General features: G+C 39.4%; 1 protein-coding gene across 4 annotated transcripts in view; it reads left to right on the top strand.

Moving 5' to 3' along the window:
• The window catches only part of ankrd6b (ankyrin repeat domain 6b), an 87,656-nt gene that overhangs the window by 63,001 nt on the left and 6,469 nt on the right, over nt 1-18,186 (top strand). For all 4 annotated transcript variants that reach the window (XM_020532047.2, XM_048596954.1, XM_048596955.1 and 1 more), the window contains 6 exons: nt 197-301; nt 3,817-3,945; nt 5,650-5,838; nt 9,484-9,636; nt 12,492-12,605; nt 17,028-17,340. In XM_020532047.2, coding sequence (XP_020387636.2) covers nt 197-301; nt 3,817-3,945; nt 5,650-5,838; nt 9,484-9,636; nt 12,492-12,605; nt 17,028-17,340 — 1,003 coding nt within the window. The remainder of the gene's footprint in view (nt 1-196; nt 302-3,816; nt 3,946-5,649; nt 5,839-9,483; nt 9,637-12,491; nt 12,606-17,027; nt 17,341-18,186) is intronic.

Genomic DNA, 18,186 nt, shown 5'->3' on the forward strand with positions numbered 1-18,186 from the left:
GAAGGGTCCAGATCCGAAACATCAGCTTTCCTGCTCCTCTGATGCTGCCTGGCCTGCTGTGTTCATCCAGCTCCACACCGTTCTATGTAACTGCTGGGTCACAACAATTCTAGTAGGGCAGTATGTGATAAATCAACTTTATTGTATTAACTTTTGTGAAGATGCCTGAAGTGAAATATTTTTGTAATGTTGCCAGGTTCTCAGTTTCTGTCGTGGGAGAAGCCTGAGGAAGAGGAGGGAAAAACTCAAGCAAGAACGAAGAGCCCAATCTGTGCCTCGTGATGATTTGATCCAGAGTAAGGTACATAGATGCTCTAAACATCTGTGGAGAGGGCCCTCAGCTGAAAAGAGAAAAATCAGTCAGTGTTCCCACTTATTACTGCCCTGTGATCCTGTCGGGAAAACCTACGTTAGTGTAGGATTTGACCTCTAATCTTCCTACTTTGAAGTGTCCACGAATTCTCTCATGCATGAGAAGGAGCAACTGGGCAAGATGCTTCAGACAGTAGATCTAGTGAATGTAACCCAATACCTTCAGAAGTAAAAGGCACAAATTAGGGAATAGACAGGAAGAGGAAAATACTTATCAATTCAGTATCATGGTATGCAATTAGCTGGGCTGAGCATTGATCATTAAAATCTGACTTCTTTGAAGTGCTCGATCATTTAAAATTTAATCTGGAGGTTCAAAATACAGTAATTGTGGAGACCTTAAGTTTAACTTTGACCTTAACTAAATTTCCAAAACTACAAGATTTTTGATAGGGCACTTCTCTACAATCAAATCTATATGTTCATCTGAAAAACTATTGTACACTGTTGTGCTAATCAATATGATTTGCTGTGGAATAGCTTGTATTTGAACTGTTTACAAGCCTGGAACTGTTTGGTTAATTATTTGTTCTCTCTGAAACCATTTTGAGCATTTTGATTCCATTTGCTTCGAGATTGACTGAAAGGAGACTTTGTAAATGGTAGTAATTTTGTTGTCAGCTTGTCAAGTTAACTAAGCTTGAATGTAGCGTTGATATCTCAATGCATGGATTATTTCATCAACAAAAATAATTGAATGAAATTTTCATATCCTGTTGTGCTGTCTGAATACATCACTAAAGTAATTTATATTGAGTCTAATAGCCCTGCAGTGCATGATGTATATGTTGAGAATTTGCTGATGTTATGCAAGGTAATTAGTTTTTATTTGGTAATACTCACTCAGTCCTATTTCTATCTCATTTGTTCCACTCCTACATCTCGTAGTGTACTTCAGTAGTACTTCTGCAGTAACTTCTGCTCCTGCCTCCTAAAGGCCCGCTCGGATAAACATTCCATCCTCGGACCTTTCCTTACCTTGTCCACGCTCTGTCTTTGAGAAACACCATTCATACATCCATAAGCATTGGTTCCAAACTCATTTGCATGCTGACAGCATCTAGTTCTATTAGTTTCCCACCACTGTTGTTTCCATGTCCACCTGCCTTACTTGTCTGACTTGTTTGTCCAATGTCAAGCTACAGTGGAGCTGGACTTTCTCTAATGTCTTGTTAGCAATTCTAAATCTATAACACTGAAATTCTGACAGAAGTTGTGTCCGGAGTCCCTGATTATAAGTAGCTGGCAAGACGTGGAGAGGCTGAATTCACTTTAATTCTGTGCTCAACTTCAAACTTCTCATTCATGCCATCATGCGGACCACCTATTTTCAATACTATAACTTTGTCAAGCTGTAATTCTTCTTCCTGTTCCTGCAGATAAAATCCTCATTCCTGACTTCATCACTTTTTGCCTCTATTTTTCCAATAGCGTCCTCGGTGTAATTCATTCCAAAGCTCTGCCAACCTGCATTTTATCCCTTGTGTAGCTTGATGCTTTTCTCACTCTATCTTGTTGCGCCTGCTGTCTAGCCTTAAATATACAAAATTCAAAACCTGCATCTGGAAGTCCTTCACAACTTTGTGCTCCTTTACATCTTTATTTGAATTTTTCCAATGCTATGTACCAGTTCCTGCCTTTTTTTCTCACGTATTGTTTCCATTCCTTAGTCACAGAGCATGCAGTCATCTTGGCCTCACACTGCAATGCTTTAAATAAGCTGCTGCATCTTCCTCCTAGATTCTGCTCCTTCAAAAGCCAACTGTAACTTATAGCAACATAAAATTATATATAACAGAACTGAATAAAATAAAAAGTACCAAGGACTTCAAGGAAGTATTATTAAACAAAATATGACACCTAGGCACTTAGGGAGATAGCAGGCTAAAACGTGATCAAGGAGGTAGCTTTTAAGGAATGCCTTAAAAGATATTTTTGATCTTGGGGCCTAGGTAACTGAAGAGGTTGCTACCAATGCGCAGTTAAAATCGGGGAATCTCAAAATGCCAGAATTTGAGGAACTTAGATATTTTGGGAGAGATGTGGGATTGGAAGGTTCCTGAGATCAGGAGAGTTAAGACTATGGAAAGTTTGAAACAAGAAGAGAATTGTAAAATCAAGTCTTGCTTGACTGGGAGCTAATGTAGATCATTGAATATAGGGGTGAACAAGACTTGGTGTGGGTTAAAACAGGGCACCAGAGTTTTGAATAAACTCAAGTTTATGGAGGACCAAATGAAGGAGGTCAGTTAGAAGTGTATTGGACCAGTCAAATATAGAGTTAGCAAGCATGGGTGAGCTGAGACAGGGGTGAAGTTGAGTGATATTAGAGAGGTGAGGTTAAGAACTATTATTGATAGGGCATGTGAGGCTAGAAGTTCATACTGTCAAATTAGACACCAAGGTTGTAAACAGACTGGTCCAATCCCAGACTTACCAGGGAGAGGAAGTACCGAGGGAACAATGTTTAAGGGCAGGGTGAAAAATAAATTCTTCACTCCTCCAAAATCTTAATTGGAGGAAATTTCTCCTCATCCAGCACTGAATGTTGGATAAGCTATCAGATCACTTAACAACAATGGAGGAGTGGAGAGGTAGTAGTGAGGTAAACCTGGGAGTCACCAGTGTACGTATGAAAATGACTGTGCTTTTGGATGATGTGGCTGAGCAGGAACATTCAGATGAAAAATAAGAAGAGGTCAAGGATAGACTTTTGGAAGACAACAGAGGTAATGGAGCAGGAGCAGGAGGAGGAATCATTCAAGTGATACTTTGGCTATAATTAGACAGAAAAGAATGGTCTCCAAGTGCAAGTGGTGTCTCCCAGCTGGACAACAGTGGAAAGGTGTGGTCAACCATGTCAAAGACCGCAGACTTGTCAAGAAGGAGACAGTAGAAATTTTGTCTTTGTCACACTCACGTAGCAGTCATTTGTCCCTTGAATAAGAGCTGTTTCAGTACATGGCAGGAGACAAAATCTGAATGAACTGATTCAAATGTGGAATTCAGGAAAGATGCAAATAGATTTAGCAAGTGCGACAACATGTTCAAGAATGTCAGAGAGAAAAGGATGTTGGAACTGGGAAAGCAGTATACAAGGAAGGTGGGATCAAAAGTCTTCCAAAACACTGACTAGTCTGACCATGCCTACTCACATCATTGTTAGCTTTTCTTTTTGTTGCTGAAAAGCTAGTTTCACCATGTGAAAAGTGCTTTGGGTTATTTTATTCCAATGTATGTGAAGCTATTAAAATGATCATCAATGATGTGTATTTCCTGTTCTGTGGTATAGTCGTTAGAGGACATAACTTTTCATTGTCGCCTCTCAAAGAGTACCAATCAAATTTCTTCTTTTTTCCAAGAGGCATTTAAATCTTTTTCATGAAATACTAAATCTGGAGTTCGCAATGAATTAGTCACTTAGTGTTTCCTGGTATGTAACAGGGAAGTGTCTCAGTGGATGATGGCCACAGCAGTGAACAAGGACATAAGAAGAAAAAAAATGGGGATGATTTAATCGCAGTAGCTACACCAGAACAGAAGAAAAAGTGGGAGAGAAAGAAAAAACAGAAGGTAAAGATAATTTTAGCTTTATTTTTTCCATCAGCATCATTAAGAAAAAATAAAGGTAAATTGAGCAAGTACAGTTCAGCAAGCTGTTGCAAAAGTAACTGGATTTCTTAAATAGTGTATTATTCATAGGTCTGGTAAGTCCCTCATGCATTTATGATGAGATTCATTGATTCTTATAAAAAGAGTTACTTACAAGGTTCATTCTATTGTTCACATTTCCCAAAGATAAAATCAGTCAGTCTGTGTCAATCAAAGTTAAACACTCAAAATGGCTGCTGGACAATATCTTCACTCTGAAAACAATTTGCATTCTTCTTTAGCGATCAGCAGTTTAAAAATCCTGATGTTATTTACCGTTTCCATTGGCAGTCCAAGTTATACATGACAAGGTAATTACTGCAAATAATCTTGTGTTTGAAGAAAAGCAGAAAAATTCTCTCCATTTCATGACCAATATTTATTTTTCAGTGGGCGTCACTAAAGCAGGTCATTTGATCAGTATCTTATTTTCATTTGTGGGATCTTATTGTGTGCAATTGGCTTCTGCTTCCCATGTATTATAAGAGGGATTGCATTTCAAAAGCATTTAACAAGCTGTGAAGAGCTTTGATTTGTCTTTGGATCATAAAATATGTAAGTTATATACAAGCCGCCTTTTTATTTACAATAATAATAATGTGAGAGGCAACTCAGTTCATCTGGCTCATCCTTCCATGACAGGTTTAGGAGTCCAGTGATAATGGGCAACGCATAAGCTGAGTTCAGATCCCACCATGGCAAGGTGTGGAATTGAATTCAATAAATGTGGTAATAAGTGTTGTGACATAGAAGTATGACAATTCATTGTTAAATAGAACCCAACCCATTCATTCAAGTCCTTAACGAAAGACCATCTCCCATCCTTGGCTTGTCTGGTCTGGGTTTGTATGATTGCAGTCTTGCATACCTTGGCTGATTCCTGATGCTTCAGAGCAATCACAAATGGGAAATACATACTGCTGTCTCATCACTGCATTCCGCTGCCTTGTAAGTGGCTCCATTTTTACTTCACCTATAGCCTATTTCAGAAGCACATTACAATTATGAATCACTGTGTGAAGAAACACTTCTTCAAAACATTGCTAAGCTTTTCTTTTTCTGGTTTGTACTTGTTTCTTCTGGTCTTTTAAAGTTTGCATTTGGTGGTACATCAAAGTATAACAAATGTTTTTTTCTTTATTCGTTTATGGGATGAGGGTGTCGCTGGCTAGGCAGCATTTATTGCCCATCCGTAACTGCCCTGAAGGCAGTTAAGGGTTACCCACATTGCTATGGGTTTGGAGTCACATGTAGGCCACACCAGGTAAGGATGGCAGTTTCCTTCCCTAAAGGATGTTAGTGAACCAGAGAGGGTTTTCCTGACAATCAACAATGTCATTAGATTCTTAATTCCAGATATTTTATTGAATTCAAATTCCACCATCTGCTGCAGTGGGATTCGAACGTGGGTCCCCAGAACATTATCTGGGTCTATGGATTAATAGTCCAGCGATAATACCACTAGGCCATCGCCTCCCCAACAAGTAAATTTGAGGACAAGTAAGCAATTCTAGTTTAAAACACCAAGCAATAAGTTGTATTACTTATAGAATATATTGTTCCTTGGTTTTAATTTGTGCCACAAGCTAGTTAATGCAAACTTACTGAACATCTACTTTTCCACAGAGTTCCACTCTTTCTGATCCCCTTCCACTGACAGACCAGCAGCCTCAACAAGACAATGCAAATATCAGGAAAAGGAGAAGCAAACATTGCTGCTGTTCCCCAAACCCACAGCAAGCTCTACTCCCTCATAATTTCCGTGCCTACCAGCTTTATACATTATACAGAAACAAGGATGGCAAAATCATGCAGGTAACTGCACAATGCTACACTGATTAATTGTTTTCCAATTTATCGCGCATATAAATTGGAATATATTCCACAGAATATTGACCACATTGCACTGCAATACTCAACAAAATAGCATCATATATTTGTAGACCTAAACTTAGGCAGTTTATTTCAATTATTCCAATGTCAAAATTAGTCAATGGTCTTAAAATCAGCCCCTGATATCAATTGTATTCCTACATCATCTCCAGTTTTTACTTTATGATTATTCTTATTTATTCAGGGTGATGTTGAAATAATGTTTGTCTCTTCTTTTCTGTAAAAAAAAAATTAAATGCAGCCTTTCTTATCCTAATGGCTTACTTCTTTATATCGTAATACATTCCAAAAGTGGTGGAAATTCTTGTGTCCATAATGCTCCCTGTCTCCTGAAGTTCATCAATTACATTGTATAAGCCTGGAATTCAGAGTGGAGCACTATCAATCCTAACTTCTTGTGACAATTTCTTTCCAATTGAACTGTTTGACATCACTGGTAAACTTCAGATTGTTCGTTATTTACTTTCTTCAGTCAAATAGCTCCTAATTGTCTATGGCTAGATGCTGGTCTCTCAATAGAAAGCAACTACCAGGTCAGGGTAGCATGCCACCTCTGTGCTAATATGATGGGGTGCTCAATCACAAGAGAACTATTTCTATGTTTCTATTGTCAGCCAAGGAGGCTGGGTTCTAGTCTGTGCGCCTGTCAAAGAGATATTTTCAAAGTAGATGTTTAGTCAATAATTTCCAACGTCTAAATCTAAAGACATGGGATATTAAAGAACCACTGTGTATTAACTACTCAACAAAAATCCAATAGGGGCATCTATAGCTTAGAGATGGTAGAAGAGAAGATGCAAAAACTTGGAATGCGATCACATAAAGTAAAGCTTTTATAATAAAGTTGCTTGCTAATGTAGAATTGTTGCTACTCCAGCGCTGCAGAAGATTGTAGTCCCCTCATACAGGTTGTTGAGGTAGTTGACTGTCTGGACATTGCTGGTTGGTCAAGTATTTATTGCCCATCCCTGGGGGCTGTTGTTAAGGTGATGGCCTTCTCGAACCACTGCAGTCCATTTGGTGTATGGAGGTAATTATTGCTGTTAAGGAGGGATTTCTGAAGGAATGGAAGAATATTTCCAAGTCAGGATGGTGTGTGGCTTTGAGGAGAAACGTGCTGTGTTGTGTTCCAATCTATCTGCTATCCTTGCCCTTGTAGATAGTAGTTGTTCTGGGTTTGGAAAGTGCTTCCTAATGAGCCTGATGCGAATTTCTGCAGTGCATCCTGTAATTGTACATACTGCAACTGTGTATCCGTTGTAGAGTGAATACTCTTCTGCTGTGGTGCTACATAGAATTTAAGGTCCCAAGCCTGGTGCTGCCAAATTATAGGCAAACGTACCAAACCTGGATCAGCAGGTTGTGTTTCAGAAAGAGAGTGTCCACTCTGCATCAGCAAGCACAGACATATATAGACTTTTAAACATGATGTGTCAAACGCCTAGCTAATCAAAAAATAAAGTTGTCCACATAACTTATTCTAACAGTGTTGTGGCAATATTTATTTCAAAATAATGTGTGATATAAAATGCTCATCATCAATAACTTGATGAATATCTTCATTTAGAGACTGGTTTTGATTTACTTGTTACTCATGTTTCATTAGATTAGTAAACCTTAGTAATATATATACTAATTAATATTAATATACATCACTGCAATTATGCAATAATCTAAAGAATAAGTTGTGAAACTTGAAAGGGTTCAGAAAAGATTTACAAGGATGTTACCAGGATAGGAGGGTTTGAACTGTAGGGAGATGCTGAATAGGCTGGGGCTGTTTTTCCTAGTGCATCGGAGGCTGAGGGGTGACTTTGTATAGAAGTTTATAAAATCATTAGGGACATGGATAGGGTGAATAGTCAAGATCTCTTACCCAGAGTAAGGGAGTTCAAAACTAGAGGACATAGGTTTAAGTTGAGAGGGGAAAGATTTAATAGGGACTTAAGGAGCAACTTTTTCATGCAGAGGGTGTTGCGAGTATGGAAGAACTGCCAGAGGAAGTGGTGGAGACTGGTACAATGACAACATTTAAAAGGCATCTGCATCGGTATTATGAACAGAAAGGATTTAGATGGTTATGGGTCAAATGCTGGCAAATGGGACTAGATTAGTTTAGAATATCTGGTCGGCATGGACGAGTTGTACGGAAGGGTCTGTTTCCGTGTTGTATATCTCTATGACTTTGCAACATCCTAAGGCTCTACTGGTGCAGTTTAGGCCTAAACATTCAGAAAGAAAAATTATGGTAAATTGAACAAGGCACAGTCAAAATGATAGGTTTCTAAAAGCCAAGAGAATGTAATTAATGAAGGAAATAGACATATTGCACAAATGTCACAGGAGAATGGATATTGCTGGCATGCAGTCCTGACAGAAATGAGGCAAGGCAGAGCTGTGCAGTGCCTTCTACATGAACCAGCACAGCTAGGTGAAGGGTGGAATAATAGACAGGACTGGTTTAGCACAATTTGGACTAAATAGGCCTTGGGGTTTTGATGAATTGAAGTTTTGTATAGCGTAGAGTTCTGGGTATGGGGTTGGGGTTTTGGAAAAGTCCAAATTGGAAGTAATGCTGAAATGAATCAATAATTGAGTTAAGTGGTCCAAAGATGTTTGATTATTTGAAGATGTAAGCAGGGTTCATGGGATATTCTGTTGAAAATTCTTCTGCATGTGAATACATTTACATTGGAAGATTAGAAGAGTAGATTTCTGATTTTGAAGAAGTGCTTTTGCTAAAGTTTAGCCTAATTGGACATTATATAGGAACATGAGAAATAGGAGCAGAGTAGGCAATTCAGGGCTATGAGTCCACTCTGCCATTCATTGGGATCATGTTTGATCTACTTCAATGCCATTTTCCTCTGTATCCCCATATCTCTTAATATTTTTAATACATAGAAATCTCTCAATTTTGAACATATTCAATGACTAAGCCACCACAGCCAAAGAAATCTTCTGGGACCAAAAAAAACCAAGGATTTATCACCCGCTAAGTGAAGAAATTCCTCCTGTTCTCAGTTCTAACTGCTTTACCCCTTTATTCTAAGACTGTTCTCTGATTTAGGACCACCCCTGGCAGGGGAAACATCTTTCCTGTGTTTGCCATGTTAATTCCTGTAAGAATTTTGTATATTGAGATCACTACTCATTTTCTAATTTCCAGAGAATATTTGCCCAGTCTATTTAATCTTTCCTCATAGAACAATCCCTCCATCCCAGAAAATGCTTTGGTGACCCTTTGTTGTACTCTTTTCATGACAAGGATAAGTAAATAGACATAGCCCTAAGTCCTAAGTCCTGCAAACTCTGTATAGACACTTTTAGTCAACATGTGTTATGATGCAACTCTGGAACAGGTGGGACTTTAACCCTAGCCTTCTGGCTCAAAGTTAGGGACACTACCACTGTGCCACAAGAACCCTATCAAGGCAATGTTTGTAATTGCAGTAAGAGTTCTTTACTCCTGTAGTCAAATACTCATCTAATAAAGGGTGCCTTTATCGCTTGCTGATTGACTAATTTTAATCAGCAGATGACTCATTTTTTCTCTTTGTCGTTGAGGCCCCGATAAATGGTTGCCGTTGTGAGCCCTTGATCAATAAACTTGAGAACCGTCTTGAAGCCACAAAGGAAGAAATAAAAGCCGAACTTGAAATTGTGCAAGGAAAATTGAATGCAAAACTTGGAGAACTGGAAGGAAGAAATAAGCATGAGGTAAAAGAGCAATATTTTCTGACCTTGTGGTCCATCAGTAGTTTGTAAATGTGCTGATTTAAAGTGTTTTAATCAATAGTGTTTTAGTTGGATAATTTAAATAATTAGTTTTAAACCTATTTGAAGTGGGGTTCAAGGCTCTGGCACAATGGTTCATTAACTATACAATTGGCTCCAGCTACAAATTAACAACAGCTTTTGGATGCTGAAGGATAAAAACATAGGGAACTGGGTTTCCTGATGGTGCCAGGGATTGTATTGCTGACTGAATTATTTTCTGTAGAAATTCACATACATCTCATGTCAGGTGTTCTTAATGTAAAAGCGAAAAAATATTGAAATACAATGCTTTCAGGAGAGTGCAGAAGAGGTCTACCAGGATGCTGCCTGGATTAGAGAGTCTGAGCCATAGGAGAGGCTGAAAAAAACTAGGGTTGTTTCCTCTGGAACATCAGAGGCTGACAGGAAACTTGATAGAAATCTACAAAATAATGAGATAGGGTTGACAGTCAGAATCTTTTTCCCAGAGGTGGAATGTCTGGTACTACGGGGCATGCATTTAAGGTGAGAGGGGAGAGGTTCAAAGGAGATGTGAGGGGCAAGTTTTTTACACAGAGAATGATCGGTGTCTGGAACGTGCTCCCAGGGTTGGTGGTAGAGGCAGAAGCTTCAGGGACATTTAAGGAGCTTGTAGACAAGCACATGAATGTGCAAGGAATGGAGGGATATGGACCAAGGGCAGTCAGAAGGGAATAGTTTAATTTGGCATCTTATTCAGCATAACATCGTGGGCCAAAGTGCCCGTTCCTATGCTGTTCTGTTCTATTTTCTATGTGTCCAATGTGAATCCACTTCATTCAGAGGAAATCAGAGATTGCAGAGTTCTTATTAGAACTTTCTTGATCATAATTGGCTGTATTTGCCACTGGATGTAACTTTTCCGTAGTAGAATCCCAGGAATTCCTGAGTGTTTTCTGGAGTATTATTTTATGATCAAAGCAAAAATTATAATCATTAATGGAATTTCCATTCTTGTGGAATGTTCAATGATTAACCAAAGCCAGTCCACATCATCTCCCTAAATCCTTAGTATAGTTAAGTGTGTTGTGTAACACTACTGCTTTTTTTTAATTGACCTATTTTTCTAATCAACCTGTTCAGAAATGTTATTACACATCTCTGGAGCAGGTGGGATTTGAACTGGGCCTCCTAGTCCTGGTAGGGAGACTCCCATTGGGTCACTGGAGAGCACCTAAGATCTCGGTTGGAAGCTAGCAATTTTAGCCAGAATGGGGACACTCACTGTTAGTGAGCCTAATCACCAGAATTAGATTGACCATCCTATAAATTACACATGCACTGAGGATGTCCAGCTCTACTTCACCAATTCTGCCTTAGTTTCTATGATTGGTATTATGTTAATGAGTGCCTGCTGAGCCTAAAGTTACAAAGTGAAGTAGCAGAAGTTCTTGGAGCTCACTCAGTAAAACTGATTTCATTCAAATTCCATGAGTCTACCTCAATTACAGGTTAACCCACCAGATTACAACCTTGGTATTCTACAAGTCCAATATCCAGTCCATTATTGAGATTAGATACTTCCAGCTTTGAAACATTGAACTTGCCCTAACCTTCCTATTCTTGTTGAGTCTGCCTTCAAATGGAAAAGCATCTAATTAAATTTTGTTGTGCTGAGGGTACCAAGTGCTTACTGCACATATGCTGACAGCTAAATGTATGGGGATAAAGGAACTTCAGATCTGGATGAGGTTAAAATAGAAATCATGCTTTTAAAATAGAGAGTTAGCAATCAGAGGAATGGCACCATTTGATGACCATAATATGTGGTTCTTCTAGTTATCCTATGATAAAGAAAGTGCCTCTTTAACTACGTTGCATTTTCCCTGGCACATGATCTTTTGGCTCAGTCTATGTTTCATAACTTTTGTTTTAGTCATATGACTAGGGAAACAGTTGTAGATCAATGTTGAGATTAACTATCCATTCCAACGCTTCAGCTGTTGCAGTATTAATTGTGACGGCACAAGGAATGGATCTGTCAGGACAATAGTTCAGGACATGGGCAATGGTTTGACTTGAACAGCCACAGTCACAATTTGGCCTTTTCCACATATTCCAATTAACTAAATAAATAAAGGTATCATCCTGTTCTAAGCTGACATTTCTCTCTAGCAGCACTCAATGAATATCAACACAACCTGAACAGATAAACGTATTCTGTGTCAGCTACTTCTCAATAATGGCACCCCCGAGTCCAAATGTTCAAGACCCACTTCAGTGTTGTGAGGACAAAAGTCTAGGCTGACAATCTGGTGCAGTAGTGATGGAGTGCTGCACTGTTAGAGATGCCATCTTTCAGCTGAGATGTTAAACTGAGGCACTATCTGCTCTCTGAGGTGGATATAAAACATTCAGTGCCATTATCCTTAAAGTGGTGCAAACAAGTTATTCCCAGAGTCATGTCCAATGTTTATCTCTTAAGTCAATATATCAAAAACAGGTTTTCTGGTCATTATTGTATTGCTATTGTCACATTGCTAATCTTGCAATAATGACTACTGTAAAGTGCTTTGGGACTTCCTGAAGTTGTGAGAGATGCTATGACAGTTTACATCTTTGTTTTTTGTTCAAATGAAGTGGCTACTTGTTTAATATTTTCAAAATATTTTCTATTTTATTCTCAATATGTGTTTATTTACATTGAAAGAACAGTGAAATCTGGCACAATGTTTAAGATGAGTATATGGTATTCCTGAAAAACAAAATCAGGAGGTAAATTCTACGCAGTTACAAGAATTTAACACAATACAAATGTTTGCCTGTTAAAAACTCAGATCAGAGTCCTAGATAAACTAACATCTGAGAGGATCTCAGCTGAACGGACAGAATGCCTCCATCGTATTGACCAGCGTGCAGTGCTCGAGAGACTGGAAGGAGACAAACGCCAGGTAAAACCATAAATCCTGATGACAAGATTAAAAAATGGTTTTCTTTTGCTGTTCCTTTACATAATGTAAGAATCCTGGGAAATCCTAACCTGGCATTTCCTTGTCAGTGAACAAGGCATCCAAGTTGGATCACAAGCAAAAATTTTGGGTTCGTGAACTCTGAGGCAGCAATGGCTGCTGGGGAGCTCTGACCAAGATATAACAGCTGTACAGCTCTAACATTTCTCCCTGAGTGGTGATGACAATTTTCAAGTCTTGTGATGAGGTCACGGAGGGAAAAGTTTGGGACGCAGTAGACTACATATTAGAGTTTTCATGTTATGTAATATAATGGTACTTTTATTCAAGTATATTTTTATTCCTCTTAGGGATATGCCATGGTAAAATGTGGCCGAAGAGTGATTTGATTAGAAATTGCAGTTTGCGCCTTTATTGGCCCTGAAAACTTTGCAAGGAAACATACAGTCAAAAAGTAAACTTCGGCCAGAATCTAGCAGAGTGCAAACAAAGTAACCTGCTGTTGTGAGATGTACAAGTAAAATCTAGAGCCTCAGATGCAGACCAGAGCAAGCAAAAGCACATTGAATCCAAAGCAAGATAGCTGGTGCTAAGGCTGTCATTTTTTTTTTGTTTCAGCCACATCAGCATGTTGATAAGGCTCAGAGAATATCAGAAATTAAGAGAGTCTGACCTGGTTTAGTGGCATAGATGTGTGTTACACCTTTGTAACTGAGCTATTCAAGCAAGAGCAACATGAAGGTTGTAAATTAAATTGGTCTCCATAGACTTTGCTGTGTAGCAAGAGGATGAGAAAGTGAAAGTATTACCCATTGCATTGACTGATGCAGTGGTACCTGGAGAACAATCAAGGTCCAGTTATGTAAAGGTTGCACTTCTAACTGAGGGTGAAGGAATTTTTAAAAAGTTCCAGCAGTAATCACCTCCATATTTTCTTAAATGGGATACAAACTGCTAGCAATGCCAGGATTTGTTGCCATCCCAAACTGCCCCTTGAACTGAATGGCTAAGAGTGTACCGCACTGTTTGGGTTTGGGATGACATGTTGGCCAGACTAGGTAAGGACATTAGTGGCATGAGGACATCAGGTTTTTCCAGCAATTGACAATAGTTTCATGTTCACCATACTGATATTGGCTTTCAATTCCAGACTTTATTAATTGAATTTAAATTCCACCAGCTATAGGTGTATCCAGAGCATCAGCATGGTCTCTGGATACCAGTTTAGTAACATTGTTTGAGTAGATGATGGCCTAGTGGTATTATTGCTAGACTACTAGTCTAGAGACCCAGATATATTCTGTCGTCCTCGGTTTGAATCCTGCCATGGCAGATATTAGCATTTGAATTCAATAATAATCTGGAAATGAGAGTCCAATGATAACCATGAAACCATCTGATTCACTAATGTCCTTTAGGGACGGAAACTGCTATCCTTACCTGGTCTGGCCTACATGTGACTCCAGATCCACAGCAATGTGGTTGACTCTTAACTGCTTTCTGGGCATTAAATGCTGACCTGGCCAGTGACCCCACATCCTGTGAATGAATAAATAAATGAGAACTACCGTGCCACCTAATCTATAACTTGTGCAATTTATATGCAACTTTCACATTAGCAAGGTATATTCTATGATTAGATTGTGATCATGGCTGAGATGCCTTACATGGAGAATTTAAAACCTCAGTTGCGTAATTTGGAGGTAATGTGTCCTTGTGTTTAGGGGGAGGAACATCTTCCCTCATTAAGAACATTGTACTTGGGAGCAGGAATAGGCCATTTGGCTCTTAAAGCCTGCTACACCATTCAATAAGATATTGGCTGATCTGGTTGTAGCCTTAGATCCACATTGCTGTCCGATTGATAGGCCTTCAAACCAATCACTGCACAAGATTTAACCCCTGATCAATGGGTATTCTTTTTATATCCTCCCATGTAAAGTACTCCTATCTATCAATGTCTGTAGCATCAAACTGATGCTATGAGCACTGTAGTGAACAGTAATAAACATGCAATCAACTTCAGTTTGCCACACTAATGGTGTGGCAACTTGTATGAACTTTATAACCAGCCACCTTGAGCGTCTGCTTACATAAGTTTCAGAAAACCGGCTCATGCTGCCCCATGCCCCTGTCTTGACAACAGAGCATGCAGAAAAATCCACTGGCCATCTCAGTACCAAGAAGCTCAAGGTAACATAGCACACTGAAACACCACTGGGCTCCCTGGCCCTCTGATGCAGTGCAGAGATATCTGAGTAGACTTAAGAACAGAACAGGCAGGCATTATTGAAAGTACGTTGTAAATATATATTTTCTTAAATTAGCCACTTTATCTTATTAGGTCCAGAATTCTGTTGTTTGAAGGTGTTTGTTCAAAGGGACAGAATTCCTTGTGTGTCTCCTGTCTGGAGCTCTGCCTCCACCTGTTGATTTTCTGTGATACTATTGAGAGAGCAGAGTGGTCTGTGAACTCTGATGGAAGAACATCTCACATTTGGTGTTGTTTTCCTTTTTGCATTTTCTGTGGAAGTCTCTCATTTTCCCTCCTGCTGTTGTTCTGCCTTTATTATCAGCATTTATTTGAGAAGGCTGATGTTTATCTTGTCCACTTGTTTTACTATTTTGAAGAACAAAGAACAATAAACAGTACAGCACAGGAGTAGGCCCTTTGGCCCTCCAAGCCTGCGCTGCCACATTTTGCCCTTCCATACTAAAACTGTCTTCACTTACAGGATCCATATCCCTCTATTCCCTTCCTATTCATGTATTCGTCAAAGTGCTTCTTGAATGCTGCTATTGTGTCTGCTTCCACCGCCTCCTCTGGCAACGTGTTCCAGGCACTCACCATGCTTTGAAAAACCTGCCTCACACATCTCTTTTAAACTTCCCCCCCACTTACACCTGGAATCTGAGTCCCCTAGTAATTGATCCCTCCATCCTGGGAAAAAGCCTCATACTTTCCACTCTATCCATGCCATTCACAATCTTATAAACTTTTTTCATAGCTAAAATCCCTCATACCAGGCAACATCTTGGTAAACCTTTTCTGCACCCTCTCCAAAGCATCCACATCCTTCTGGTAGTGTTGTGACCAGAACTGTATGTAATATTCCAGTGTGGCCCAACTAAAGTTCTAAAAAGCTGCAGCCTGACTTGTCTATCCTTGTACTCCATCCCCCTTCCAATGAAGGCAAGCATGCCATAGGCCATTTTTACTACCTTATGTACCTGGGCTGCCACCTTCAGTGATCTGTGGACCTGCACACACAGATCCCTCAACATATCAATACTTCTAAGGGTTCTGCCATCCACTGTATAATGTCTACCAGTACATGACCTTACAAAATGCATCATCTCAGATTTGTCCAGATTGAACTCCATCTGCCATTTTTCTGCCCATTCTTCCAACTGACCTATATCCTGCTGTATCCTCTGACAATCCTCCTTACTATCTGCAACTCCACCAATCTTTGTATCATCTGCAAATTTACTAATTAGACCAGCTATATTTTCCTCCAAATCATTTATGTAGACCACGAATAGCAGAGGTCCCAGCATTGATCCCTGTTGAACACCACTAGTCACAACCCTCCATTCTGAAAAGCATCCTTCCACTGCTACCCTCTGTCTCCGATGACTAAGCCAGTTCTGTATCCATCTTGCCAGCTCACCCCGATATCATGTGACTTCAGCTTTTGTGCCAGTCTGCCATGAAGGACCTTGTCAAAGGCTTTACTGAAGTCCATGTAGACAACATCAACTGCTTTTCCTTCATTAATTAGCTTCATCACCTCCTCAAAAAAACTTGATCAAGTTAGTGAGGCACAACCTCCTCCACACACAATCATGCTGTCTATCGCTAATAGGTTATTTCGGATAAATTTGTCAAATCTTCCTTGTTTGAGAGATAATAGCCTTAATGCCCCAAGCCTATTTTAATTCCAGGAAACCTGAGTTGCATTAACTTTTCCAGTGTTTTCATATCCACCTAAATCTATTCACTATCCTAACTTTATCCTATCTTGGTGTTTTCCTATTCTATCACATTGACATAGTGACCATTTGGGGGATATTTTTGTTCATTATTGTTGGTCTGTGTTAAAATCACAATCATAAAACATAAAACACCAAAACTATGCTGACTGTGATCGTTGTAGTCAAAAATTAGGGGTTGGTAAGTTCTTGTGAGGTATGCCGCTTGCCCCTGTAACTTTGGCAGAAAAGCTGAGGAAATGCCAGTGGAACAGCTTTTGTTTTCAGTTATTCTATGCATTGAAACTGATAGTTATCCATAATTTGTTGCTTAGTTTTTGTGATATGTCTTTTTCTCCAATTGAGAAAACAGGCCTGAAATTCGGTTCGTGTGCACTGTCTGCTTAATTGTTCCCTTCTTCTTTGCAGTCTTCACTGGTGGATGATATGAAATCTTGGTGTATGTCAAAGCTTCAAAATCTTGAGCTGAAGTTATCAGGAGAACTGCGATCTAAATCTGCAACCCCCACCAGTGAAATTGTGCCAGAAGGTCTAGGACCTGATGCCGTTCTAAGCACCAGGGACCATGGAACTGTCCAGATGTGTCCTGTTACACAGCAAGCAGGAGAACTATTACAACATCCTGACATCAACCTACATGATTGTTTGTTAGAAGAATCAGGAGGTGCCAAAATCCAATCCCCAGTTGAAGCATTATGTAGACAACAGGATATTCCACCAGGTATGAATTACATCTTGATATACTTTATAAAAGGAGCAGCTTAAACAAATCTTCATCCTTTACTGATAAAATGAGGATTGTAAGTAAAATCTTGGAATGGGTATTAAAAATGGTTAAAAGCATTCACCATACAGCTTGGCACACTTATTACAAATGTGCAGGTTAGATGGATTAGCCATGCTAAATTGCCTGTAGTGTCCAGTGTTAGGTGGGTTAGCCATGGGAAATGCAGGGTTACAGGGATAGGATTGGGGGTTGGTCTTGGAGGATTGGTGTGGACTCAATGGGCTGAATGGCCTGCTTCCACACTGTAAGGATTCTACAAAGTATATGAATTCTGCCCCTAGTAATTGGAAGCAATCTTTGAATATTTAAATTAATTGTTTCCTTTTGTCCTCCTAAAATTTGATTCTAAAGGCCACTCAGTTAAGATTTGTGAACAAATGACAAGATTTTGTTGAAAAGAGAAAGTTATCAGAAGTAATGACTTTGATAGATCCTTTTAAGACATCCTTCAAATTGTTCGGAGTAAATATTTCAAAGGTTGTTAAAATAGGCCGTCGGAGTGTTATCAAACCACTGGAGCTTGAAGGTATCCTGACCTTCTACAATTCAATCATAAAGGTGGATGATCTATATCTGATACAATCATACCTCAATGGATGAAGCTGGAGGACTAGACAAGTACTAGAATGTGTCATTGTTGGAATTTTTCTTTGAACAGTGAGAAATGGGAGCATATAGCGGGGATCATAATGTTACAAAACCCCTGTCCAGGAATTCCGCAAAGGTATTGCTGGATGTAGAGTTGGGTGGTTGTTTCTGTCCGGCAGTCTGACCCTGTCA

Source organism: Rhincodon typus, chromosome 5 (genome assembly GCF_021869965.1).
Source record: "Rhincodon typus isolate 14 chromosome 5, sRhiTyp1.1, whole genome shotgun sequence".
Taxonomy (NCBI): Eukaryota; Metazoa; Chordata; class Chondrichthyes; order Orectolobiformes; family Rhincodontidae; genus Rhincodon; species Rhincodon typus.